Source organism: Xyrauchen texanus, chromosome 27 (assembly GCF_025860055.1).
Source record: "Xyrauchen texanus isolate HMW12.3.18 chromosome 27, RBS_HiC_50CHRs, whole genome shotgun sequence".
NCBI lineage: Eukaryota > Metazoa > Chordata > Actinopteri > Cypriniformes > Catostomidae > Xyrauchen > Xyrauchen texanus.
The window spans coordinates 34,232,851-34,260,581 of record NC_068302.1 but is presented as its reverse complement, the minus strand read 5'-3'; the positions used below and the strand labels follow the sequence as shown (position 1 = coordinate 34,260,581).

General features: G+C 38.7%; 1 protein-coding gene across 2 annotated transcripts in view; it reads right to left on the bottom strand.

Annotated features, from left to right (window-relative positions):
* The window catches only part of LOC127620914 (fibrinogen C domain-containing protein 1-like), a 251,198-nt gene that overhangs the window by 186,690 nt on the left and 36,777 nt on the right, over nt 1-27,731 (bottom strand). For both annotated transcript variants that reach the window (XM_052094262.1, XM_052094264.1), the window contains exon 2: nt 17,726-18,205. In XM_052094262.1, the coding sequence (XP_051950222.1) occupies nt 17,726-18,205 (480 nt within the window). The remainder of the gene's footprint in view (nt 1-17,725; nt 18,206-27,731) is intronic.

Sequence of the window (27,731 nt, the reverse complement as noted above, 5' to 3'; positions counted from 1 at the left end):
GCTGACTGGATTATTTTACATATAAATGACCTAGACTGTCAACCACGTTCATACTACAGGTGCTATGCCCATTGTAGTGAGATTTTTGAGCCAAATAGATTTGAAAGCCGATTCCAAAAGGCAAAAATAATATTTTACGCCTGATAATTAACACATTGTCTCGTGCAATCACACCAGTGATTAAACATTAAGTACGTAGCGAGATCAACTGCTAAATTAAAATCTGAAAAAGACTTGGGGAAGATAAGGTGGCAACATGCCCCGTAAAATTATGCTAGTCCTATATCTATTATGGCTGTCACTAATGAAGTGATGTGAAATGAAAAGTGTCATCTGCAATAGATTTTCTTTATCGCGGATTGCAGCGTTGAGTGTTATAACGTTAATCAATCACCCACTTTCTGTTGAGCTTAATTAATGCAGTTTGGCCAATCAGAGGCATTTTGATTAAAGGACAAGTTCAGTATTTTACACTTAAAGCCCTGTTTTAAGATCGCTTCTGATGAAATAGAACGGTTAAGATTAAAATTTGGACCAAGGCGTCATAAAACCAACGCACATGGCACCCTTTAGCGCCAATATGAGACGCAGATATATATGGGCCAGAAGGCACCTCCTAGTGGTCTAACCCTAACCAATCTTTCAATCTTAACCGCTCTATTTCATCAGAAACGATCTTAAAACAGGGCTTTAAGTGTAAAATACCGAACTTGTCCTTTAATCAAAATGCCTCTGATTGGCCAAACTGCATTAATTAAGCTCAACAGAAAGTGGGTGATTGATTAACGTTATAACACTCAACGCTGCAATCCGCGATAAAGAAAATCTATTGCAGATGACACTTTTCATTTCACATCACTTCATTCGTGACAGCCATAATAGATATAGGACTAGCATAATTTTACGGGGCATGTTGCCACCTTATCTTTCCCCCAAGTCTTTTTTCAGATTTTAATTTAGCAGTTGATCTCGCTACGTACTTAATGTTTAATCACTGGTGTGATTGCACGAGACAATGTGTTAATTATCAGAAGTAAAATATTATTTTTGCCTTTTGGAATCGGCTTTCAAATCTATTTGGCTCAAAAATCTCACTACAATGGGCATAGCTCTGTAGTATGAATGTGGTTGACAGTCTAGGTCATTTATATGTAAAATAATCCAATCGCCCTCTTCCCAGACATTTCTAAGATACATTTGACATATTTAACATCAAAACAAATAAAACTGTTTACCTGAGATCGCCGATTCTATGGATCCATCTCGCTCGCCTTGATTGAATTGAATCGTCTTGATTGAACACATGAACATGTGCGGTTCAATATCAACCAATAAGATTCCATGTACGATGTCGCGTTTCATTGGTCAGTCGCTGAAGCCTTTTCTGATTGGTTGTTGCCGCTTTGACAGCGCTTATGCCAAGAGCAAAGAGAAAGAAATCGAAGAGAAGAGTACTTGGGCATGCGCGAACGCACGGGACACAGTCTAAGCACAAACACGCTTACTTTAAGCTTAAGAGGAGAGATTCGCGATTGCAATGAATACGCTTTAAGTGCAGGCATATTCTCTGAGCGAGCGCAGAGAAAATTCTTTCAAGAGCAGCGTAGTATCTGAGAGCTGCTACCAGTTCCATGCAAGCAGAGGGATTCAGCGCTCGGCGCATATATTCACATGCGAAGCAGAGGGATTCAAGGCCACAAGATAACATTAATGTACTTTCGGCTACAATAATGCGCTCTCGACATTTGACAGGGAAATAACGCCATAATAGACAGGTGTTCAAATACTTATTTGCAGCTGTATCATACAAATAAATAGTTAAAAAATCATACATTGTGATTTCTGGATTTTTTTTTTTAGATTATGTCTCTCACAGTGGACATGCACCTATGATGACAATTTCAGACCCCTCCATGATTTCCAAGTGGGAGAACTTGCAAAATAGCAGGGTGTTCAAATACTTATTTTCCTCACTGTATATATATATATATATATATATATATATATATATATATTTCATATACTCCTACTTATTGTATTGTATATTGTGTGTATTGTTTACTGTACATTGTATATAATTATTGTGTTGTGTAAGTATGTGTACATTTGATTTGTAAATTCTTTTGTGTAAGTATGTTGTTTACTGTAATTGGTATACGTCTCGTCACTGTCATGACTGCTATGTTGCTCAGAACTGCACACAAGAATTTCACCTACTGTTGCACTTGTGTACATGGTAGTGTGACAATAAAGTGATTTGATTTGATTTGATTTGATAAACCGGCGTCTGTTCAGGGCATCACCTCTTGACCGTCGACTGTGAGTGACGTCACTTCCCAAGACAAACACGCCCCATAGCATAATCCCACCCTTGACCCTGATTGACAGGTTTCTGTGTAAGGCATCGAAATGGAAATACTAAGGGAATTAGTATTCCATTTGAGTATTAGAAAATCAGTTATTTTGAATTCTTATAATAAAGGTGGCTTAAATTTCATTGATTTTGATTCTCTTAACAATACCTTAAAAATTAATTGGCTTAAACGTTTCCTTCACAATCAATCTTCTATTTGGAGTATAATCCCAAGATATATTTTTTCTCAATTAGGAGGTATACATTTTCTTTTAATGTGCAATTATTCAATTAGTAAACTTCCTGTCAAACTTTCCAGTTACCATCAGCAGATGCTTATGGCTTGGAAACTTATTTACAAGCATAATTTCTCGCCACACAATTTTTTAATTTGGAACAACTGTAATATTCTTCATAAGAGGAAATCTTTATTTCTTGAAAACTGGTTCAATAATGGGGTGATATTAGTAAACCAGCTATTTGATAGTGAAGGTAATTTATTTAATTATTCCGATTTTGTTTCAGGATACCAATTCCCAGTATCTAGTAAAGAATTTAATATAGTTTTCAAGGGCATCTCTTTGGAAATCTGTATGCTGTTTAGAAACAATAATAGTGCTACAGTGACTTCTGTTTCTCCCCTAGCCCTGAATCTACTGTGGTTGGTTCTATTTGTTTTTCAATACATAAATCCAATTATAAAATTAGGTCATTATTTCTGGACCCTGTTACTTCAATTCCTTCCTCCATTTCTTATTGGAATAACCTTTTGATGATATTAAATGGTCATATGTTTGGTCACTTCCTCAGAAATTCTTTCTAACTAATAAAGTTAAAGAAATATCCTATAAAATTATTCATAGATTTTATCCAGTTAAATACTTTTTTAAAGAAATTTAGAAATGATATTGATACTTCCTGCTCTTTTGTGAAGCCTCCTCTGAAACTGTTGATCATTTGTTTTGGGAATGTCTTTTTACTCTGTCTTTCTGGAACAATATTGATGCTCTGATTGTCCAAAAGGTTTTATGTAACTTTTCTTTATCATATAGACACATTCTTTTTGGATTTTATGTTAAAGACAAGAATCTAATTAATGCATGTTTTTGTATAAACCTTCTTTTATATATTGGAAAGTTTCATATCCATAAATGTAAATATATGAAAAGTAAACCCCACTTTAGCTTTTTCAAAGAAGAACTGAAGATGTATTTAAATACAATTTCAACTTCTGTTAACAAGAAAGAAATGAAAACATCCAGAATTAGTGCCATGTTTAATATTCTCTCTTAATGTTTTTTTCTTTTGTGCCCTCTTCTTCTTCTTTTTTTTTCTTCTCTTACTCTCTTTTCTTTTTAGACTATTGTTGAATATATTTAAATTTCTTTCACATTTCCTCTCTTAATGTATTCTGAACCATAATTTCTCTTTTGTTTTGAAAGATTGTTTATATTTCTTGTATGTATCATCTTGTTCTGTTTGTTAATATTGCAATAAAAAAAAAAATAGTATTCCATTTGAGTTTTGGCTGGCTACATACGCGACGCTGAGAAAGTGAAAAAGCAGATGTGGTAATTGAAATTGCTATTTAAATATGACAGGGCCAAAACTCGTAAGATATGGGAAACACAGTTGCAAACGGACTTTGCTTTTCCATTTGAAATCTGGCAGTCACTGTGCGTTCGCTTAAACGAAAATGCAAACCGTAATGCACGATTTGCAATTGCGTTTGGATTATGTCACATTTTATGCGTCCACAAATTGAAAACGCAATTGCAAATACAATTTGCAATTCCTTTTGAATAATGTCCGGAATATCATTCCATACATCAAGCTGTGTTTGCACATTGTGTTGTCTGCTGTGGTGAGTGTGGTTTGTTCTCTGTACAAGCTGCCTGTTACTTTTACAGCTGGAGTTTCGCTTACTGCCCCCTGGAGAAAACAGGTGGTACTTCATGCTTGAATTGCTCCAATGGTAGGACTATTCCTTATTACACCAGGGACATAAGTAATTGCATCAATTTTTAGTGTTATTGTTTATATAATTTAAAAAAAATTGTGCATTAAATAGACATCCCTAATACATACATATTTAATACTAAAGGTAGTATATGTAAATATTAACATTAATGAATATTCTGGATTCAATACAAGTTAAGCTCAAGTGAAAGCATAAGTGGCAGAATGTTGATTACCACAAAAAATTATTTGGACATATTCCTCCTTTTCTTTAAAAAAAAGCAACAATCGAGATTACAGTGAGGCACTTACAATGGAAGTGAATGGGGACAATAAAAGTGAACGTGGCCAATGTTTGGAGGGCTTAAACACAAAAATGTGAAGCTTATAATTTTTAAAAGCACTTGCATTAATTCTTCTTTTAAACTTTGTGTATTATTTGAGCTTTAAAGTTGTTTAAATTATAATGTTTACAGTCATTTTGGGGTTTTAGGGTTTGTTGACATTACATCGTCATGGTAACAAAGTTGTAAAATTGGCTATAACATTACAAAGGTTTTAAAGTGATTTTATCACACAACAATTATGTATACACACATATACTTTATGTCTTGTGGTTATACTTTTGAAAAAGTTAAAATTTTAATGTAAAATAAAATTGGCCCCATTCACTTTGTATTATAAGTGCCCTTGGAACCTCAATTTTTGCTCTTTTTTTTTTTTTTAAAGAAAGGAGGAATGAGTCGAAATAGATTTTTCTGGTAAACAACATTATGCCAAAAATGCTTTCACTTGAGCTTAACTTGTATTGAACCTGGAACATTCTTTTAACTAAAAATGAACAATACATTTTCATAAATTAACTCTACCCAAGATGAATAAATACTGCAAAATATGATTCATTGTTAGTTTATCCATTTACTTAAAACAAATTAACAAATAGAACCTTATTGAAAAGTGTTACCATAAATGTATACAATATACAATGAAAAACTATAACGTAGAGATAAACAACAACAAATAAGTAATTATTTTACGTCTACTGTATAAAAAGTCTCATTGACTTCTAGACATGGCCTCAAATGAATTGGTGAATCATCCAAACAAGCCGATTCACTAATTTAATTGGACTCCCCAAAGATACTCCTAAGTGAATTGTTTATTTTAACTAGTTTATTTACATGAACCGTACAATCGAGCTGATTCACTTGAATGTTTTGAACATCCCAACCTTACATATCAGAGAGAGAGAACATTTTATGTGAGTGTTTGATTACAACACTGGTTAGCTGCGTCCTCAACAGTGGCGAATTCTCAGGGCCAGCAAAGCATTCTCTGCTGGCCTAATATGCCACATAAATATTTTTCATCCTTTCATTCTCTATCACTTTTTTGCCTATGTATTGTTAATCACTTTCCACTATTAATTAATCTACAAACAAATAGAGAAAAACTAAAAGTGTATCCTGTCAGAATTTATTCCTTGATGCTTACAAGAAAAGTGTGACAACGCAGCGCGTGAGTCTGAGCTCCATCCTCTCAGGCCTTCAGAATTTCCACAGAATCACTCAACAGTGCAAATGAACGAGCAACTAAAGTCAGATTGTCAGATTCATCAGTCATTCAGATTGAGTTATTTGTTCTTGGTGGGTGTGATCTTTAGGATATGTACTGGTGGAGGCTTTCTAGCTGGCCTTGAGTGACGCAATCATGCTTTAAGTGATGTACGTAATTCAAGAGTGAAAAGCGTAAGATCAAGCTGTCTGACGAGTTGGCTGTAATCACTGCTGGCATTGACATTGAGAAAGAGATCCTTATGGATTTAAAAGCACGAGATGTTCTGCATGACCGTGTGATTGCTTAATTTATTAAACAGGAAAGGAGGACTGATTTTCACTTCAAGTAAATCGGTAAGTGCTTTTTGCTTTGTTATAGCAACATCAGGAGTTTTCTAAGTGTAAATTAGGCTGCTTGAGCATTCAGTGTCAGATCAAGTTTTGAAAAGTAGTGCTTTGAAAAGAACTCTATTACTTTCTGGCTCTCACAGGAAAAGAAACCATGATTTAGTGGTTGCTCCCGCAAAGTGCTATCAGTAGCGCTAGAGGAAAATGTGATCACACTTAAATTGATGCTAAAACGTCTGATAGGAGATGGTGCTTGTCAGTAGTTCAGCAGTATGGGGTCAATTTTAGTGTACATTCAGAACCCACATGTCAATTTCCTGTGTGATCATGTTGACAAAAGACTCTCCCACCTTAGCAATAACTACAGAGCTCCCAATCCTGTCCAAATCATGAAATCATACACATCCTATGTTAATAATTGTAACTCAAACATAATTAAAAAAATAAAAACAAACAAACGAGTGGTGCTGAACTCATCTTGAAATTTCAATTTCAATTTCAAGTTATGGATGTACCAGAAGCATTAGCGCCCACCTACTGCACATCTGCCCAAGGTCTGTCTAAATTATTTTCTCTAGAAACGTGTTAAACAATGCACCGAGACAAGATGGCGAGAAATTGTCTGAGGTTAAGAGTCCCACGCCAAACCATTTTAGCAGATAAAGAGACACAGATAGCCTCTCTTTTAAATAAATTCTGCCTAACCCATTTTTCATAACCACTATCTCAAGCCCAGACTGGGACACTGATGGCATAAACATTATTTAAAAGAAATTTGCTTCCTGTTTGAGGAGCGTTCATTAATCACAGGCGTATTCGAACGTGTTTCCTCTGCAAGCCTCCATATCATCAATAATCTCTCCAACAGAGTATTCGTCCAAGTTTAGAGCACAGCTCTCAGTTTAAAAAGTGATGGATGATAGATCAAAGGCAAAAGATTAATAAGCACAATTGAACTGGAGACCAAACAGAAACATTGCGCTTCTTGCTGACACATCAAAACTTTTTTAATATGTAAATGATTGGAAACACAAGGAGATTTCTACAGTTAAGCTTTTCCCATACAAAGCACAACAATTCTACAGTTCTAGTTCAATGATGTAGTTCTACATCAACAACAACTCAAAGTTCTGGAAATGTCAGTTCATATACAGCTAATTTAAATGGGACATAAAAATCAGTTTTGTTGTGGAAAATTCTAAAGGTTGAGATGATCTGGCTCTTTCATTTGAGACTTTGTCCCAGTGTTTTCCATCAGACGACAGTTATGGTTTTGCCCAGAGACAAGGGGAAGTGTCAGCATGTATTAATTTCAAAGTCTGGCTGACAGATGAGCCAAAACTCCCTCCCTGTATCCGCCTTCCAAAGTAAAGGGCAAAAGAATGTTGTCTTTATGACAGAAGTTTATCACAAGCAAGAAAGGGCACTTCTCTCATCACTGAACAATTACCCCTGGCAACCACTCTAATGAGTCTAGTCTAATAATTAAAAAGATAATTTTAATAAGGTCCTACAGGAGGACTAATACGTTTTCCTGCGAGACCAAACAGTCAAATGGGTATCAGGAAAAAATATCCCCATCTGTTTGGACTGGGAGATTTATTGTATGTTTATGATACATATGCTATGATTGTGCTGCCGATATAAAATAAAACGAGGTCACTGATATCACAATAAAAAAAAATGTTTTTGTTTGTTTGTTTGTTTTTACTTGTCTATGAGAGGTGCATCAATGATTTGTTTGCATCACTCAGAAATGTTTTGTAAAAAATATATGTAAACATTTTATTTTTAACTAGACTTTTTACTGTATTTGAGAAGTGACTGAGGCTGTCGGTCTCTAACATTTTACTTAAAGGGAAAGTTCACCAAAAAATTTAAATTATCTCATCATTTACCATCCCAAATGTGCATTAATTTCTTTCTTCTGCTGAACACAAAGATTTTTTGAAGAATTTCTCAGCTCTGTAAGTCCATACAATGCAAGTGAATGGGTACCAATATTTTTAAGATTCAAAAAGACATAAAAACAGCATAAAAGTAATCCATATAACTCCAGTGGTTAAATCCATATCTGATATAATAGGTGTGATTGAGAAAGTAATCAATATTTAAGTCAGAGCCATTCTAAAATTGAGCCTACAAGGTTAGCATCAAAATGCATAACACAGCGGTATACTGGCGAGGAGACAAGAGGCCATTTTTTTAAATGGATGTCTATGGAGGTGATGCATCCGCATGCTGAATAAACTGCTTTTGTGAGTGTGGCAGGGAGGAGGAGGGGCCGGGTCATGATGCTGCACACCCGGCCCCTAATCAGATATCAAGCCCGAGAGGGATAAAGGCGACCGGAGACGGCAGTTCAACAGAGAGAGAGTTACGGGCAGCTGTCTGACATGTGTTTGTCGTTTTGTTAAGTTAATCATTAAATTATTATTTATGTTGTTAAGCCGGTTCTCACCGCTTCCTTCCCTTTTACCTCGTTACAGTGAGCAAACAGCTCACCCCTTATTGAACTGAATGCCTGTCTACTAGTCTGCAACATGTTTTACACTAAAGAGTTCTTTTGAGATAAACTATGTGTGGAGTTTACTACGATAAAATTGCTGTTTTATAAGAGATGATGGATTAGTGAATGAAACGACATGTAGGACTCAAGGCATTGACACCAACATACAGATATTCTTTTATTTACTGTCTCCAGCATGCAAACATTGCATTGATGAATTCAAATAAGTGTTTAGTATTAAAATATGATAATTTTTTTTTCAATATTTTATATTATCTAAATATATATTATACATATAATTATATCAATGTAATGTAATGACATTGTAATGCTGATATAAAATAATACATATATTTTAAAAAAGATTAAGACTCTTGCACCGAAATCTACAGCAGCAAAAGCTCACTCGTTGTCCCGCTCAATGAAACATATTCCACAAACATTACATTCCCAAAATACATTAACTAGCATAGATATATCTAAAAATTTACCACAAGAAAAAGTGCAACGAAAACTGTAAAAAATCAGTTGTAAAACTCTGAATATGGTCTATTGATATCAGCCATTATATAATTGGCAAAAGAAGACTCACATGATCCAAGTTGACAGTTACGTTCTCTACAATGGTAAAAGCATGGAGGTTGATATCTCTGTTTAAGTCCTTTTTTTACTAAAAAAATCCACTTTCACTTCCACAGTCTTCTTTTGTTTTTGGTGATTCACAATCTTTATGCATATCGCCACCTACTGGTCAGGGAGGAGAATCTATAGTGAAAAAGGACATAAATATTGATCTGTTTCTCACCCACCCCTTACCCATGTCACTTTCACCCATATCACTTCTGAAGATATGGATTTAAACACTGGAGTCATATGGATTACTTTTATGCTGCCTTTATGTGCATTTTTGAGCTTAAAAAGTTTGGTACCCATTCAGTTGCATTTTATGGACCTACAGAGCGGAGATATTTTTCCAAAAATCTTTGTTTATGTTCTGCTGAAGAAAGAAAGTCATACACATCTGGGATGGTATGAGGGTGAGCAAATGGTGAGAGAATTTAAATTTTGAGTTCCACAATCAAAAAAAGTCATATAGGATTTAGGGTGACATGAGGGTGATTAAATGATAAAAAAAAAAAAAATTATATAGATAATTAAAATGCATTACATCTTTGTGGCACATGAGTAAAGCATTAAAAAGAACAGTAACATTTTTCAATTAGGTTCCATTTGTTAACATTAGTATTTAACATGAACTAACAATGTGCAAAAGTTTTACAGCTATTATTAATCTTAGTTAATTTCAACATATACTAATACAGTTCTAAAATCAAAAATTGTGTTAACATAAGTTAATTCATTATGAATTAACATGAACTTACAATCAACAATTGTATTTCATTATCTAATATTAACAAAGATTAATAAATGCTGAAAACAATATATTGTTAACTGTTTGTTCATGATACCTAATGCATTTAGGCTACTAATATTAACAAGTTTACACATCTGTTACACAACACAAAATACACCTAATAATATACAATATACAGTATACACAAAGTAAGAAGACTGTATACAATAAAAATACACTGTAACCCCCCCTGTCCAATCTGAGGCTAATAAAGTGCGGTGCTGATATATGTATCGTGATCGATCAAGAGTTCAAATTTCTGATTGCTTGGGGAAAGACGCTGTCATGAAGTCGGCTGTTGTGTGTCCTGATGCAACGATACCGCCTGCCTGATGGTAGCAGTGAGAGCAGCACATGGCTCAGGTGGCTGGAGTCTCTGATGATCCTCTGAGCTTTTTTCACACACCGCCTGGTGTAGATGTCCTGGAGGGAGGGAAGCTCACCTACGATGATGTGTCTAGCAGTTCGCACCACCCTTTGCAGGGGTTTGCAGTTGAGGGCGGTGCTGTTGCCATACCAGGTGGTGATGCAGCCAGTCAGGATGCTCTCTGCAGTGCTGGTGTAGAACCGTGTGAGGATGCGGTGGTTCATTCCAAACTTTCTCAGCCATCTCAGGAAGAAAAGGCGCTGGTGAGCCTTCTTCACAACGGCCTCAGTGTGGACGGACCATGTCAATTCCTCAGTGATGTGGACACTGAGGAACTTGAAGCTGCTGACTCTCTCCACTGGTGATTCATTGATGGTGATGGGGCTGTGTTCTCTGTATTTTCTCTTTAAGTCCACCACAAGCTCCTTGGTCTTACTGACATTGAGGTAGAGGTTGTGCTCCTGACACCAGTGTGTCAGAGTGTGCACCTCCTCCAGGTTTTTCATCATTGTCAGTGATCAGACCTACCACTGTCGTATCATCAGAAAACTTAATGATGACATTGGAGCTATGTGTTGCCACACAGTCATGTGTGTACAGGTAATACAGGAGTGGGCTGAGAACACATACTCTGAATCCTGGCTGGCAAGTCTATAAACAGTCCCACTAGTAAAATATGTACATATATATATATATATATATATATATATTCACACCAGTTGGTACCTGCCCTTCACTAAACCCCATGACACACTGAACATGGGTGTTATGACAGCGTTAAAGTGGGACAGTGAGGCGTGAATCTCTTGCCATCTCAGATATGCCGCAAACTATAGCCATGGCAGTGACCTAGTTGTGTGCTCTCCAGTCTAAATGAGGAGGAAGTGATGGTGGGTACTGGTGTCTTATGCTAGAGACGAAATAAGATATCCTGAAAGTCAGCTTGCAACTAAATTGTTCATTTAATTCATTTTGAGCTGTTAGCAGTATAAACGTTGTTTGTAGATTAAGTTATGACATTTTGACCTATGATTTATCACATTAGTGTAATGTATCTTAAACAGTGGAGTCCAAAATCTGAGACCACAGATGTAAATGATTATATTTAATATGTTTCTAATTGAATACATTTTCATTATATATTTTATTATCAGCATAGTTAAGTCAAAGATTTGATTTAATTTTTTTAATTCATACATATCAGAATGTATACATTTTTGATACCCCTTTTGCTTTGATGACAGCATGCACTCAAGAAAACCTGATTATCCAAGATCCCTATCTGTAACTCACTCGACATTGTGTTGATGTAGTGACACTAGGGGTAGCTCTTGGGAGTCCCAAACATCTCTGATCTTTGTGAAAAGTCCAATGGAATTGGCGAGGGGAATTTGCATGCCCCCGGACATACAGGTATAAAGGTAGCTGGCTCTCAACCACTCATTCAAATTTTTTCTTTGGAGCCGAGCGGTTGATTCACAGAGAGCTGAATTCCACTGCTGGTCCATTCTCCTCTGCATGCTGTTGGATTTACAGCGCATTACAGTGGGTTCTCCCCCTCGTGCACGGATTGAGAGTAGAGAACGCCCCTGGGTGGTTGTGGCGAGTCACGAAGATGGTCTCCCTACTCCCCCATCTCTGACCGGTCATATGGTCATATGATCAACTCGGGACACGAGGCTCCTCGTCAGATGCGATTGTCCACTTGGTGCCCATTGCAAATCGCGAGGGCTGGCCAGGACCATCCGACTCGCTAAGCACCCGCCCAGGTTCAGGGGCGTCCACTTCACCTCGGTGAAGGGCGAGAACACCGCTGCCCTGCGTGCAGAGATCGCGACCTTTCTGCAGAAGGACGCGATAGAGCCTGTCCCTCCAGCCGAGATGAAGAAAGGATTCTACAACACCTAATTCATTGTGTCAAAGAATGGTGGTGGGTTGCGGCCAATCTTAGACCTGCGAGTACTGAACAGGGCCTTGACCAGACTCCTGTTCAAGATGTTGATGCAGAAATGCATTTTGGCATGCGTCTGACATCAAGATTGGTTTGCAGTGGTAGACCTGAAGGACATGTATGTCCATGTCTCAGTTTTACCTCGGCACCCTTTCTGCAGTTTTCCTTCGAGGGCCGGGCATACCAGTACAAGGTCCTCCCCTTCGGTCTGTCCCTGTTGCCTCGCATCTTCACGAAAGTCGCAGAGGCAGCCCTTGCCCCATTAAGGGAAGTGTGCATCTGATCCTCAATTATCTCAACAACTGGCTGATTCTAGCTCACTCTTAAGACTTGTTGTATGCACACAGGGACAGCCGGTTGGGGCTTCGGGTCAACTGGGAAAAGAGCAAGCTCTCCCCGGTTCAGAGCATCTCTTTTCTCTGGATGGAGTTAGACTCAGACATAGTCGGTGCTGAACTGCCTGAAGTCAATCAAAGAACAGCGGTCCCACTGAAACAATTTCAAAGGCTCCCGGGGCATATGGCGTCCTTGGCGGTGGTCACGCCATTCGGGTTGATGCATATGAGACCGCTCCAGCACTGGCTTTAGACCTGAGTCCCAAGATGAGCATGGCGACATGGCACAAATTGTGTGGCCATCATGCTGATCTGCAGCCTATTTGTTCAGCCCTTGGATGGACCTTGCATTTCTGCAGGCAGGGGTCCCCTTAGTGCAAGTGTCCAGGCATGTCGTTGTTATGACAGACGCCTCTAAGCGGGGGGCTGGGGCGCCGTGTGCAATGGGCATGCAGCTGCGGGCTCCTGGGCAGGCTCGAGTTGCTGGCGAGTATTGCTGGTGGTATTGCTTGCCCTGCAGAATTCCCCTGAGGGAAGACCTCCTCTCTCAGGGAAGGGGCACCATCTGGCACCCACAACCAGACCTCTGGAATCTCCATGTTTGGTCCTTAGACCGGTGGTGGTAGACACGATCACTCAGGCTAGGGCTCCCTCTAAGAGGCGTCTGTTTGCCTTGAAGTGTCATTTGTTCGCAAAGTGGTGTTCTTCCTGATGTGAAGACCCCCAGATATGCACAGTCGGGTAGGTGTTTTACTTCCTGCAGGAGAGGCTGGAGGGGAAGCTGTCCCCCTCCACCTTGAAGGTGTATGTAGCTGCTATAGCGGCGCACTATGACACAGTAGACTGTAAGTCCCTCGGGAAGCACAACCTGATCATCAGGTTCCTCAGAGGCACAAGGAGGCAGAATCCTCCCCGGCCGTGCCTCATTCCCTCGTGGGATCTCTCCGTGGTGCTGCAGGGCCTGCAGAGAGCCACGTTTGAGCCCCTAGAGTCAGCTGAGCTAAAGCGCTCTCATTGAAGTCTGCCCTCCTGACAGCCATCAAGAGGCTTGGGGACCTGCAGGCGTTCTCTGTCAGCAACACCTGTCTGGACTTCGGTCCAGCGTACTCTCACGTGATCCTGAGGCCCCAACCGGGCTATGTCCCTAAGGTTCCCATGACCCCATTTAAGGATCAGGCGGTGAATCTGCAAGACGTGAACTTTCCCTCCCAGCCGAGTTCACGAGACTGTGGACCCTGGATGTCCTTCCTCCTTAGCCCTGTGGCAGGCGAATTTGCTGGAGAAATTTGATGGCAGCCCAGTATGTGTGCTAGTAGGCCCTGTACTAGGGTAGGTGCTCCACATGCGCTGGTTGCCCATGAGTAACCCCATGTGATGTATCTTCTGCGGTACGGTTTCCCCTTTGGTAAACCCACATCTTTATTGGGCAGAGTTGCCTCTGGAACAGTCTCGGGAGCAGTGAGATGGGATAATGACTAAGGAGGCCTGGATTCCGCCAACCCTATTAATGATCCAGGGCTTTTGCCGAGTCATATTGCTGGCACCTTGGGATCCACAGAAGAGATCTTTATCAATCCTTCAAAGACACTCAGAACAAAGATTTACTTAAAATCTCATAAATTTTACTGTCATTTGAAGAAATAAGCCTTTTATTGATTAAAGACATGAAGTGGCTCTGAACAGAACTGCAAAAACACACAGATTTTCCAAATAATCATACTGTTCCTTCCACCCCGTCTGAAATTGTTTGGACAAACAGGTAATTCCGACCAAAACTCAAGCCACTGGTTGATGCAGAAGTTAACATATCAACTCAAACAAACAGAGCAATGTTTTAATAGTGCCACAGAGCCACTGTTTACATTATTGGAGAAGTCAACTTACAAGTGGAAAATCAAACTAAAACTACTGTTTCCAATTTTACCGTGAGATCAGTCATGCATGATCATGGTTTCCCTGAGATCTTTGAATATACCCTCCAGAAATCTTGCTTGGTATTCTTCGAATTTCATTTAATGCCTTCATATTTGCTTTCCTATCTATCTTGCTTTTTCGAGGAAAGAATGTGCAAACCAGTTTGTATCTCTCATCAACTTAAGCACGACAAGCGAACGCGTCCCTCGGGCAGAAAAATCTATCCATATCATAAAGTTATCTCTGAATCCATGATAAATAATCAAAAGTACCCATGATATTACCAAGCTGTATAGCCTGAAATCCACAAGACTGGGGAATACAGCCCCCTGCTCTCAACCCAATCATCTCCACTGATAAGGCTTTGTTTTTATAGTCTGGCTGAGAAAATTTAATGAAAGCATGGCCCTAGTTTACTGGCTGAATTCATAAAACACTGATCTAAATGTAGAGGCCACAGGTCCCATCTGTCTCTCAGTCTGTCTCCTGCTCTCCAGAGCCAGGACTGAAATTATGCTATTACATCTCAGACACACAGGAAACCTACGGTACTTTGATAAACATCAAAGAATATTCACAATTACGTTGTATAGTTTACACAATTCAATGGGGGACTTAATTGATATGTAACCCTGATATGTATAATATATTTTTTGTAACATTTTACTATAAGGCTTTATTTGTTAACTTTAGTAAATGCATTATGTGTCATCAAATAACAATGAACAAAATAGGTTTACATCTATCTATCTATCTATCTATCTATCTATCTATCTATCTATCTATCTATCTATCTATCTATCTATCTATCTATCTATCTATCTATCTATCTATCTATCTACCAAATAAAAGTATGCAAACCCTTTGGAAGTAGCTGGTTTTCTGCATTAATTTATCATAAAATGTGATTTCATATTCATGTATAGGCAAACAACAATGTGCTTAATGTTGTTTTCATGTTGGTATGGGGTGCCCTTTTCACACCATACGTAGTGCTGCATATTTCATTTCAAACAATTCAACCTTAGTTTCATCAGTCCACAATAGATATGTTATGAACAATTAATGCAAAAATCAAGGTACTGTAATTCCAAAGGGTTCACATACTTTTTCTTGCCATTCTATCTGTCTGTCTGTCTGTCTGTCTGTCTGTCTCTCCATCTGTTTGTATTTCTATCTTCAGTATATTGTAGTAGTATAGCAATATATAGTATACTGTGTATATTATTGCAGTATACATATGTAAATAGAAAATATACTGTATTACTTTATGTGAAGCAGCACAGCTCAGTTTCAATAAAGCATATATAGGTGGGCCTATATCTCTTATACAGACTATATAATATGGCTGATTGAATTCTGTACTATAAAGTTCTAGTCCTGGTGTGCCACATTCAATAAAGTCCTCCGCACTGTCTGACACCACTGAGCTCCAGTGTGTTTTGTCATCTCATCTTCAAATGCAAAGTATGCCTGGTGGGAGTGTTGGCATATGGCTCCTTAGTATGAGCTCGCTCTCCTGCTAGTTATCCTGCAAGACCCTTCCCTCCAGTTCCAATTATATATAAAAAAAAAGAAACTGCAAAAAAAAAAAAAAGACAGAGTTGTATATCAACACACCATTAGCTCATAAAGGGCTTTAGTTTGCCAACGTTAATGGTGGAAGTGTAAAAGAGAAACAGCATCTTATATACACTGAGAGATTTTAGTGTTTATTTAACCTTAGCATTTCAAGGGGGGCCTGGGTAGCTCAGCGAGCACTGATGCTGACTACCACCCCTGGAGTCACGAGTTTGAATTCAGGGCATGCTAAGTGACTCCAGCCAGGTCTCCTAAGCAACCAAATTGGCACAGTTGCTAGGGAGGGTAGAGTCACTGTGGTAACCTCCTCGTGGTCACTATAATGTGTGGTTCTCACTCTCGGTGGGACGCGTGGTGAGTTGTGCATGGATGCCATGGCGAATAGCATGGGCCTCCACACGTGCTACGTCTCCGCATTAGCGCACCCAACAAGCCACGTGATAAGATGCATGGATTGATTGTCTCAGACGTGGAGTCAACTGGATTGAGACAAGTCACCACGCCACCACGTGGACTTAGAGCGTATCGGCAATTTGGCATTCCAAATTGAAAAAAACGAAAGTATTTCAGCCGCAAATGACCGTCAAGTATTAAAAAAATCACTGCTTCTGCTGTGATCAAAGTTTTACACTCATAAACTCATAAAGTGGGATCTTGTGGAACTTTGTGTGTAATGATGCATGTGATTTCTTTCACACTTAAATCTTAATAATCCAGATGGCGTTGATGAGGCTTTTTTACAATAAGGGTACAGGTGAAGGAGAAGGCAATCGGTATGGTACTTATCGCAAAATTTGATTTTTTTTAAGGTAGAGGTTTCATGTCAATGCAAAAACGACACAAGAAGTATAAAAAATGCAGAACATGACAAATGTTAAATACAAATAATTAAATAAAAATAACAAAACAATCATGCATTGTTAAGATATCAAAATAAATAGGCTTATTAACGTTTAAAAGGGAGGATAAACCTCTTTTATTGTTGCTTTTTATCTGTCAATCAGGTAGATGCCAACATGGACAGGTTGTGTGACATGCCCTCACCCTTAAAAAACCAACCCAAACAAAACTACACAAGGTAAAAGAAAATACAACCCAGACTATATCAAATGCATTAACTTGTCTTGTAACATAGATAAATATGGTTTGTGTTGTCCATAATGTATTTTGTGTGGTGAATTCTTGGCTGCTGACAGTACAAAACCTTTAAAATATAATATTTGTATTATAAACATTTTTGGTACAGTCTGGGTCCTGAGGAAACACTCTGCAGTAGAACATTATTTCAAACTTGCATTGAGATGCAATGTTTTATTTCTAAATCAGACTTGATGGATTTATATGACTACACTGGACAAGTTCATTTCAGGCTGATTTGTTGGGTCTGATTTTGGAGCATTTTCACTTCATAATAAAACAAAATTCCAAACAAACTTACCTGAATGAGCCTGCCCTGTTCGGCCTGCAGAGTGCCAAGCTCCTGTCCGATGTTGCTCTGGCCCTGTCTCAGTGCGTTGTACTCCATCTTCAGTTGACTGGCGTGTGCAGACAGCTTGGCCACTTCCTCAGCAAGTTTAACTAGTAGCGCACGGTCCTGTCCTTTCACTGACTTCAGATCAGTGTCATGGTCAGTGAGAGAGTGCAGCAGAGAGGTCTGCACCCCCTCCAGACGCAGGAAGTTATTGTTGTAGTCGGGGCAGTTAGGGTCAATAAAGATGTTGATGTGAGAGCCGTCACCTCTCTCGATGGTAACCAAGGCATTACCCTCATCCTGGTTGGTGCTGATGAGAGGGGGACCGTCAGGGCCAGTGGGCGCTTGGTAATGGTTCATAAGAAGGATGATCCCGGTAACCGTGACAGCCAGTAACACGGCAACAAAGAGCAGTATGGTGCATAAGAGATAACTACAGCTCATCCTCTATGAAGAGAAAGAAAGAGAGAGAGAGAGCGAGACAGATAGATTGGTATACAGAAATTCAAGATTTGCTGTTTGAGAAGCCCTCCATTTTTCCAAAATGCAAACTGATCTGATTTATTTTCTTGGTATTTAAAATCAATCACTGTATTTGAAAAGATTCCATGAGTATCTGTAGTATGTGCACTATACAGTTTATTCAGCAATACTTCAATTAGTTAAGTTGATTAATAAAAATTAACAAACATTAAAGTGCTTAAAGAATGCACATAAATAAATGCATAGTGGAATTTTGGGAACAAAGGGTGGATTAAGGTGGTAAATGCACTTTTCAAGCCCACTTTTCAGACTTTTTACATGCGCAATTAAAACAAGGAACCTATTTGTCAGTTTCAACTACAATATAACATGAATGTTTATATAAGACATTAATCTTGAATTTTATACCACTTTATCGGAAGGCTCTTCAGATTTCAATAAAAAAACATGTAAAACTTAGAATTTGGTGGGTTTGATAGAGTCATTTACAGCACATAGATGGAAAAGTTTTTTTTAAGTATATTTGAATCCAAAATACAACTCCAAAAAAGCTAATACACAAGTAATATGAGATGATTAAATTTGCAGCAGGCTATATCAAATCTGGCATATACACAGATAACACAGATTCAAAAGTAGGTTTCCCACAACAGCAGCATACAAATTCCACATCTAAAAATCCCAGCTGAGCATTAAAGATGTATGGAGATGCCTGTTGCAAATTTAAACTGTTGTTATCCAACACCTGAAGACAATAGCTGCTGCTTAAATCCAGGACTTTCACAAAGGTGTTTGTAAAGAGGAAAATAAATTTGTTTTTTAAGACCTAATCACCATTTATAGCACCAGATAATGCTGCCTTCAAGCCATACTGGAATGATTGTATTTACGAGACGAGTGCTCATTACTTTCAGCATAATGTTAGAATGTTTTTGGAAACTTTAAAATCTCAGACTATTGAAAATATGTCAGTTAAATAATAATGCAGAAACCACATTTGTATTGGTTACGAATAATTTTCATGTAGAATGTTAAATTACACGTTTTGAACAGCTATAAAGCTTGCTTGAAGCACTGTTCATTTAGACAGTTTAGGCAACATTTCATGTAGCTGAACTGGTAGAGCACAGTGCTAACAATGCCAAGGTTTTCGATTTGATTCCCAGGGAATTTAAAATGTATATGAAAGCATGAACAGAGGACTGCCCACAGGATTGTGGACACCATTGCCTTGGCATACCAGGCCCAGGGTGTGCCTTCCCCTTTGGGACTACGATCGCACTCTACCAGGAGCGTGGCCTCCTCCTGGGCCTTGGCCAATGGCGCTGCTCTAACAGACATCTGTAGAGCAGCAGGCTGGGCAACACCCAATACCTTCGCAAGATTTTATAATCTCTCAGTTGAGCCAGTTTTGTCACGTGTTTTGGTAGGTACAAACAGGTAAGGATGCGGGCAGCTGGCTGGGTGTACCGCTGGCACACAAGCGCCTTTCCCCTTCCAAGGGGAAGACGTGCGCTCTTCCATCTATGTGAGTTCCGGGATCGGTGAACCCTGGATTCCTTTGCACCTGTGGCAAGCAAATTCAGCAGGGGAATTCGAGGCCAGTTCCAGTACTTGTGTCAGTTCCCTGCTCAGGTCAGGTCTGGGATAGGTGCTCCATATGCATTGGTTCCCTGTTGGTAACCCCATAAGACGTAATCTTCCACGGCACCATTATAGAACTTCCTTGAGACTTCAATTAGGTATTACTGCAGCCTAGAGATCTTCAAACAGGGGCGGAACGAACTCCAGTAGCGGCTTGAGCCAACTTGAAAAGGGGCGACAATTCCACACACGGTTAGGGTTAGGGGTAGGGTTAGGTTAGGTTAGACGGGTTAGGTTAAGGTGCTCTGTATATTTTCAATTGCGGTTTGGAGCCCCCGCCCCTTCTTAGAGTACGGCCAGCAGCTATATCTTAAGATTTATTGTGTCCATTAAATTAGACACACACCCTCTTTCCAAAGATATGAGCACACACATAAGCTTGGAGATTGTTTTAATCAAACATTGAGAAGAAGAGCTTGTTAAATTTACGGGTACGAAAAATAATGCCCTGTGAATGTCTAGAATGATTGACAGATATAAAGTGCTTCAAATTCTCTTGGCTAAAGATGGCTTTTTTTCCATAATGTTGACAGAGCATAGTACTGTCACAGAGACAGGTGTGATATTTCATGGCACCTATTTCAGTAATATCTGATGCAAAATGTATTTTTTGTAATTTCATTGAAGAAAATCACTTACAGCGCCTTTACTATACAGTTTTTCTCAATCGCTTTGGCTCACTTCTGGAATGAGAATAATTTTATTCAAAACAATTCGAATTTGAATTTCTTATTCATTTAAGCAAATTGCACGTGTTTTGGCACATGTGTGCAAAAGAGTAAGTACAATTATCTACAATTTGCTCAACAACTAAATGTACATGGCTTGCTGATCAAAACTAATGTGTTCATTCTCAGTGAAATTGTCATACTCTTCACAACTAAACATTCTTTCATCGTGTGAGCCATCACATGCAAAATTATCCAATCAATTATCAAACTCTGTCAGACATACATGTATATTCCATACATATCTATGACATGAAATGTTTGTGATGTCTGCTAAATCTCTGGCCAGACCAACAAGAGCGACAGGATGTCCACCAGGAAGAACTGTGAGGTTCTTCTTTTTTTTTTTTCATTTTTTTTTTTTTTCTTATCATTTTGTGGCAATTTTCTGTTCACTATATATGACTTTCCATGTAAGAAATGTGTAAAAATAGACATGCCAATGTACATTTACTGTTTACATGTACTGTGTACTACAGTATTGTAAAGTATTGACTTTTCCCAGTAAAGTTTTACCTACTGTGGAAATCAGTATCTAAACGTACAGTGTGACACAGTCGGTCAGTTTCCAGGGTGAAAAAACTGCCATGGTGAAAAAACATCTAAACATTTTGACCAGTATGGCTCACACAGTCACAAAAAAAAAACTTTTCATTTTGGTGGCACTGGCCAATTTACTCACACAATAACTAGGTTTTGAAGAATGAATTGAATGTTTTGGGTGAGTTACAACATTTTGCAGTCATGCTGTTGGGATGTCCCATAAACCAATTTTGACAATTGCACTTACAATTTTGAGAATCTTAAGACTGTTTCAAAAAATGAGCCAAAGCGATTGTAATATTTTAACGCTGATAGGAAGGATGAGACGAGAGAGTGAGGATCCAAATGCAGAATATTTAATTTTACTACTCAGAAGATGAAGAAATAATGATGAAAATAAAACACTTGAGATAAAACAAATGATCAAACAAACAAATAGACAAACTAACAAGAACCGACCATGAGGAAACCAGAGGGTATTTAAACGCAGAAGAATGAGGGAACAGGGAACATCTGTGGAAGATGGGAGGGCAGGTGAGGGTAAACAAAAAGGTGCATACCGGGAAATGTAGTTCAAGAACAAGGGGAAACTAAACAGTCACTGAAACTGAACAGAAGATGAGAAAAAAAAACACAAGGCAGTTTGTGTCAACTATGTGTATTTAGTAAGTTTACAATGGCTTTTACGCAGACGCTTCTTTTCCAATCAGAATTTAAAGTAATAACTATCAATCATTATTTCAGTTACACACCTAATGCACATAATTTGCTCTTCATTTTATTGGACTTGTTGAATTGAATTGAAATGTGTCCTGTCTTTGTCAGCAAGTGAAAAATAGAGAAAGAAATATGAAATTGCCCAATGTGTACACTTTATTCTAACCTTGTGGCAACTTTATTTTACATAGTGGCAAATTATAGCTACACAAAATATGATTTTTTATATTTTATATATGTGTGATTATGTGTACATACACATACTGTACAAACATATTACAGAATTGGTTACTTGTGTATAAGGCAAGGTAAATACTGTTCCATATGCCTTTAATCTCCAAACTGTGTTAACATCAATTTGCTATCGTATTTTCACACTGGAGCTAACACTTTAAATGTAGTTTACCAGCATATCATTACTGCAGCATGCATACTTACGTATGCAAGCATCTGTTCCTCTTATTGTGCATTAAAAATGTAGTGTAAAATACATAGCTGATGTACATCAGAAGAAGGGGCCGCATCTAATTTATAAACACTTTGCACTGATGTAATTGCCCAGGGCCTGGGCGGTTGGCAGGAATATACAAACGACAAGATGAGCAGTGTTCCCTCTGAGGATCTACCAAGACAAATCCCCACAGGGCAAAAGACTAGAAACTACAGACATAAGCCTTACAGCTCTATATTACGGTTTGGTTAAGTGCCCACAGATGACAACTCTCTTGTGTGTGTGTGTATGTGTGTGTGTGTGTGTGTGTGTGTGTGTGTGTGTGTGTGTGTGTGTGTGTGTAGCGTGTATTTATCACTTTGTGGGGACCAAATGTCCCCATAAGGATAGTAAAACCCGAAATTTTTGGCCTTGTGGGGACATTTTGTCGGTCCCCATGAGGAAAACAGCTTATAAATCATACTAAATTATGTTTTTTGAAAATGTAAAAATGCAGAAAGTTTTCTGTGAGGGTTAGGTTTAGGGGTAGGTTAGGTTTAGGGGATAGAATATAAAGTTTGTACAGTATAAAAACCATTATGTCTATGGAAAGTCCCCATAAAACATGGAAACACAACAAGTGTGTTTGTGTGTGTGTGTGTGGGTGTGGGTTTGGGTGGTGTAAGAGGGCTATTTTTTAGGTTACAAAATGGTAATGGTTTAGGTTTAGGGGATAGAATCTATAGTTCGTACAGTATAAAAATCATTATGTCTATGGAGAGTCCACATAAGGATAGCCGCACCAACATGTGAATGTGTGTGTGTAAGTATGTGCACACAAACAGCTACAAATGGATATTGTGATGAGGAGGATGGCGGGGCGGGGCTGTGCCGTGAGTGTGCATGGCCGGCCCCCAATCGGGCTAATCAGCCGAGGAGAGGGATAAAGCCTAGCCGGATGCAGCAGTTTCTAGAGAGAGAGACATACGCAGCTGCCTTGTGTGTATTTTTTTGTCTTTTTAAGTTTTCATTATTTTTGATGGTCCGTCCGGTTCCCTCCTCCTCCTTGCCCATTTTAAACCCTGTTACATTGGTGCCGAAACCCGGGAAGGAGGAGGGATGCCACCGCCGTCCGCCAAAACGAGCAGCCACGGCCATCTGCTGTGGGATGGAGTCGCTGCCGGCCACCTGAACGTGGAGGAATGGCCGCCATCCGCAAGGGGAGGAGGGGCTCGCTGCCGGACGCCTGGAGCGGTGGAGCCGCTGCCAGTTGCGTAGGGGCTTGCTACCGGCCACCAGAACGTGGAGGGGCATTCCATCCACCAGGGATCGGAGGATTCACTGCTGTCCACCAGAAGGTGGGGGAGTGGTCGAGGACCAGGCGTCGACGTGTCTGAGAACTGGCAAGCAAATTTCATTTCTCTCCTCTCTTTCTCTCATTGTCGCTCCGCCTCGCTCTTTCAGCCTGAGGCAAAGGAGGGAGAAGTGTGATGAGGAGGAGGGCGGGGCCATGCCGTGAGTGTGCACGGCTGGCCCTCAATCGGGCTAATCAGCCAAGGAGAGGTATAAAGCCGAGCTGAATGCAGCAGTTCGAAAGAGAAAGAGCCATACGCAGCTGAAGTGTGTGTATTTGTTTGTGTCTTTTTAAGTTTTAATTAAACATTATTTTGATGGTTCGTCTGGTTTCCCGCCTCCTCCTTGCCCATCCAAACCCTTTCACACATATATAACAACAAATGAAGTGAAGAACCTAGGACAACTAAGAATTGCCACACAGGCACTGGAGAGGGATTGCTTATCTTTTCACAAGGACTTTTTTATTCAGTGGGAGCTCTTTACATGCCTGCATCATTCCCCCTGCTGTTTTTACAACTACCACTTCAATATTCCACTTGACAGCGGGTGCTGCTCCCATGCGTGAGCTTCAAGTACATTTTGTACATTTTCATTGTCGCGCTTTTCCATATATGCCAAAGTGACTCAATGCCCACGTACTGTAGTGCCATTTATATTTGAAATTAAATCGCTGACACTCAGCTTGAGGAAGAGCACAGCTGCAAAATAATAATGAGACATTTATGACTATAAGGCGGCCTTGTATTTCCATGCAAGGTTAAATCACCCAATGCTCTCCACCTCCTCACAAGTAAACAAAAAAAGCAATAAGAAAACACATTCCCTCTGAGATGTTGATTTTACAGTCTTTTTGTGAATTATAACGGCCCCTAAGCTTGTGCACAACTTCCTGTAAAACACATGGCTATGTTTCAGTCTTAAAGGGATAATTCACCCAAAAATTAACATTTTGCGATAATTTACACAGCCTCATGTTGTAGAACACTTTCTTCTGTGGAAAATATAAAGACACAGCTAAAAATGTTTGGTTCCCAGAACTGATATTCTAACTTAATCTTTTAGCAAGCCAGTAAGGTTTCTTTTTTTCCACGCAGCCCTGCTGTTGTCAATAATCAAATTACAATCCATATCTTATTTTAATAAATTGTTTAATTAATCATTTAAATAAGTGGTAACACTTTATAATAAGGTTCCATTCTTTAACATCACTAAATGCATTAGGTATCATGAACCAACAATGACAAATACTTTTACATCATTTATTAATCTTAGTTTATGATAATTTCAACATATAGTAATACATTTTATAAATCAAAATGGTTTTTGTTAAGATTAGTTAATGCACTATTAACTAACATGAACTAACATTGAACAATTGCATTTTTATTAACAAACATTAACAAAGATTATTAAATGCTGTAAACAATATATTGTTAATTGTTTGTTCATGATACCTAATGCATTTACTAATGTTAACAAATGGAACTTTATTGTAAAGTCTCACCTTGAATTCTTCCATTAATATGCATACATTTGCAAGATTGTTTAAAGCTATCATCGTACTAAAATACTGAAAACTGAACCTTGCTTTGACATTTAAAACACTGTTTTAAATAATAATAATAATAAATATTGGTTTGGAACAATTACAGAATGTTAATTTTTGGGGTGAATAAACCCTTTGCACACTGTACATTTCCAAGCAAAACATTGCCAATATTATCACAAGAGCATGCTTATTTTTGTGCGGTAACATTTCACTATCGCATGTCAATGATGATGTCTGAATGTGAGATGACTGATGGGCCAGTCAACACTGTCAACTGTGACGAAAGTCCTAAGATGTGAATCGCACAGTCTGACATAAAAGATTGTGGGTTGCGCAGTGTAAATTTTTATTTACAGTCCATTTCATACAATCTGACAAGCAACAATCAAAAAGGACAGGGAAAAAAATCACAATGTGTACCCGGCTTAATAACAGCCCCTGAGCTTGTGCTTAGCTTCCTGTAAAATATCTATATTTGCACACTCCATGATTTTGGCCACAACTTTGCCATCTGAGACAAATTTCAGGATTTGTAAAAGATGTCTTTCACCGTAAGACAAAATCAGTAGTTTTTGATCACCTAAGTTGCTAAAATACTTCTAGCGAAACTAAAGAAAGAACGGGTGTGACATACAAAGGAGTTTGTTACAGGGGTTTGAAACAGCTTACCAGTGCAAACTCTCAGGAAATCTTTGCAACGGTTGTTTACCGGTTAATTTCTTCACTCAGGATCAATCAACAACAGACTGGAATGTAGTGTTTCCAAAGAGATGCAAAAATGTATAAAACTCACTGGTGCAGATTTTGGCCACAAATAGTGTATTAGCATTAGCATAAGCATCATGCAAAATTTGGGTGTAATGGACTACATGTAACAGGATTATGTATTTAAAATACAAAATATTAGTACCTATATTGCACTAACAGTCAGAAGTTCTCAACCCTGTTGCTGGAGGCCCCCCAACACTACACAATTTGGATATCTCCCTAATGAAACACACCTGATTCAACTCGATATTGTTGACTCCAAAACCTGAATTGTGTGTGTCAGAAAAGGGAGATGTACAAAATGTGCAGTGTTGGGGGGCCTCCAAGAACAGGGTTGAGAACAGGAGCGGAGCAAGAGTGTCAGAAGCCTGGCCACCCCAAAACACATCTAAATTCACGATGCCAGTGTTTTGTCCCTTAATCATGGATATTTTATTCTGCAGAGGTTTTAAGTTGCGTTTCAATACTTGTGTAGTTGAGAGTCTCTTTATGAGACACCCATGACTAAAAACACAAGTGCTGGCTCTATTCCCTTTGTCCCATCGCATCAAGTACAGGCATTGTCATTTATTTAAAAGATAATTAATGTGCACAAAAGACTTCAGCCCACTTCATCATGCAGCACCAGACCAGAGCAGTCTCAGATCAATTTGTTACAATAAAACAACAATACCTGCTGTCTGCAGGAATTAGCTGAGCTTATATCTGACCCCTCCGCAGCGAGCATATCTCAAACAGCCGAACAACAAAAAAGACAACGGTGAGACCAAGCTTTTCACTTCGGAGCAGCCCTTGCGAGAAATCCGCGCTGACACAATGAGGGAGCAAGCTTGTCTATTCAGTGTACGCTCGGCCTATCAATCTTGCTCTTCTTCATTGTGATAGAGCCTCTCTAAGGGCGTTTAGGAGCAATTACATGACCTGAATCTTAACTAGAAGGTGAGGCCTGACTGAGGCCACCTACCAGGGTAAGAAATTAAGGGTCCCAGGTAAAAAGTGCCACCAAATGTTTCAAAAAATCCCCCAAATTCACAATGCCCCTATAATGAATTACTTGTTTTGTTTTTACACAGCAAAAAAATGAATAAAGAATATTACAATACAAGTTAAGCTCAATCGACAGCATGGCATAATATTGATTACCACAATATACATTTTGACTTGCCCCTCTTTAAAAAAAAATCTGGGTTCCATTGAAGCATTTCCATTACAATGGAAGAGTATGGGTCCAATCTGTAAACATTTAAACATACTCACTGTTTCAAAAGTATAGCCACAAGATGTAAATATTATGCATGTTAACATGATTTAAGTGTGACAATGTAATGCCAACAAACCCTAAAACGGCTGTAAAAAGTATTATTTAAACAACAGTTTTATCAGAAGAATTAATCTAAGTAATTTAATAAAATGATAAGCATCATATATCTGCCTTTAAACCCTCAAAAACAATTCCCCATTCACTTCCATTGTAAGTGCCACACTGGAACCTCGATTTAAAGAATAGGAGGGCCGAAATGGCATTTGTGGTAATCAACATTATGCCAAAAATGTATTACTTAAGTGAAGTTGATAACATTAAACCAAAACAATACTCAACCACGGACTAGAGAACATGAGGGTTATAAACACACAGACTATGTAAACATGGGACAATGATAACCAATAACACACAGAACTGTAAACAAGATAACAAGACAAATAACCAAAAACACATTTAAACATGACATATCCCCCCAAACGTAAAAAAAAGGG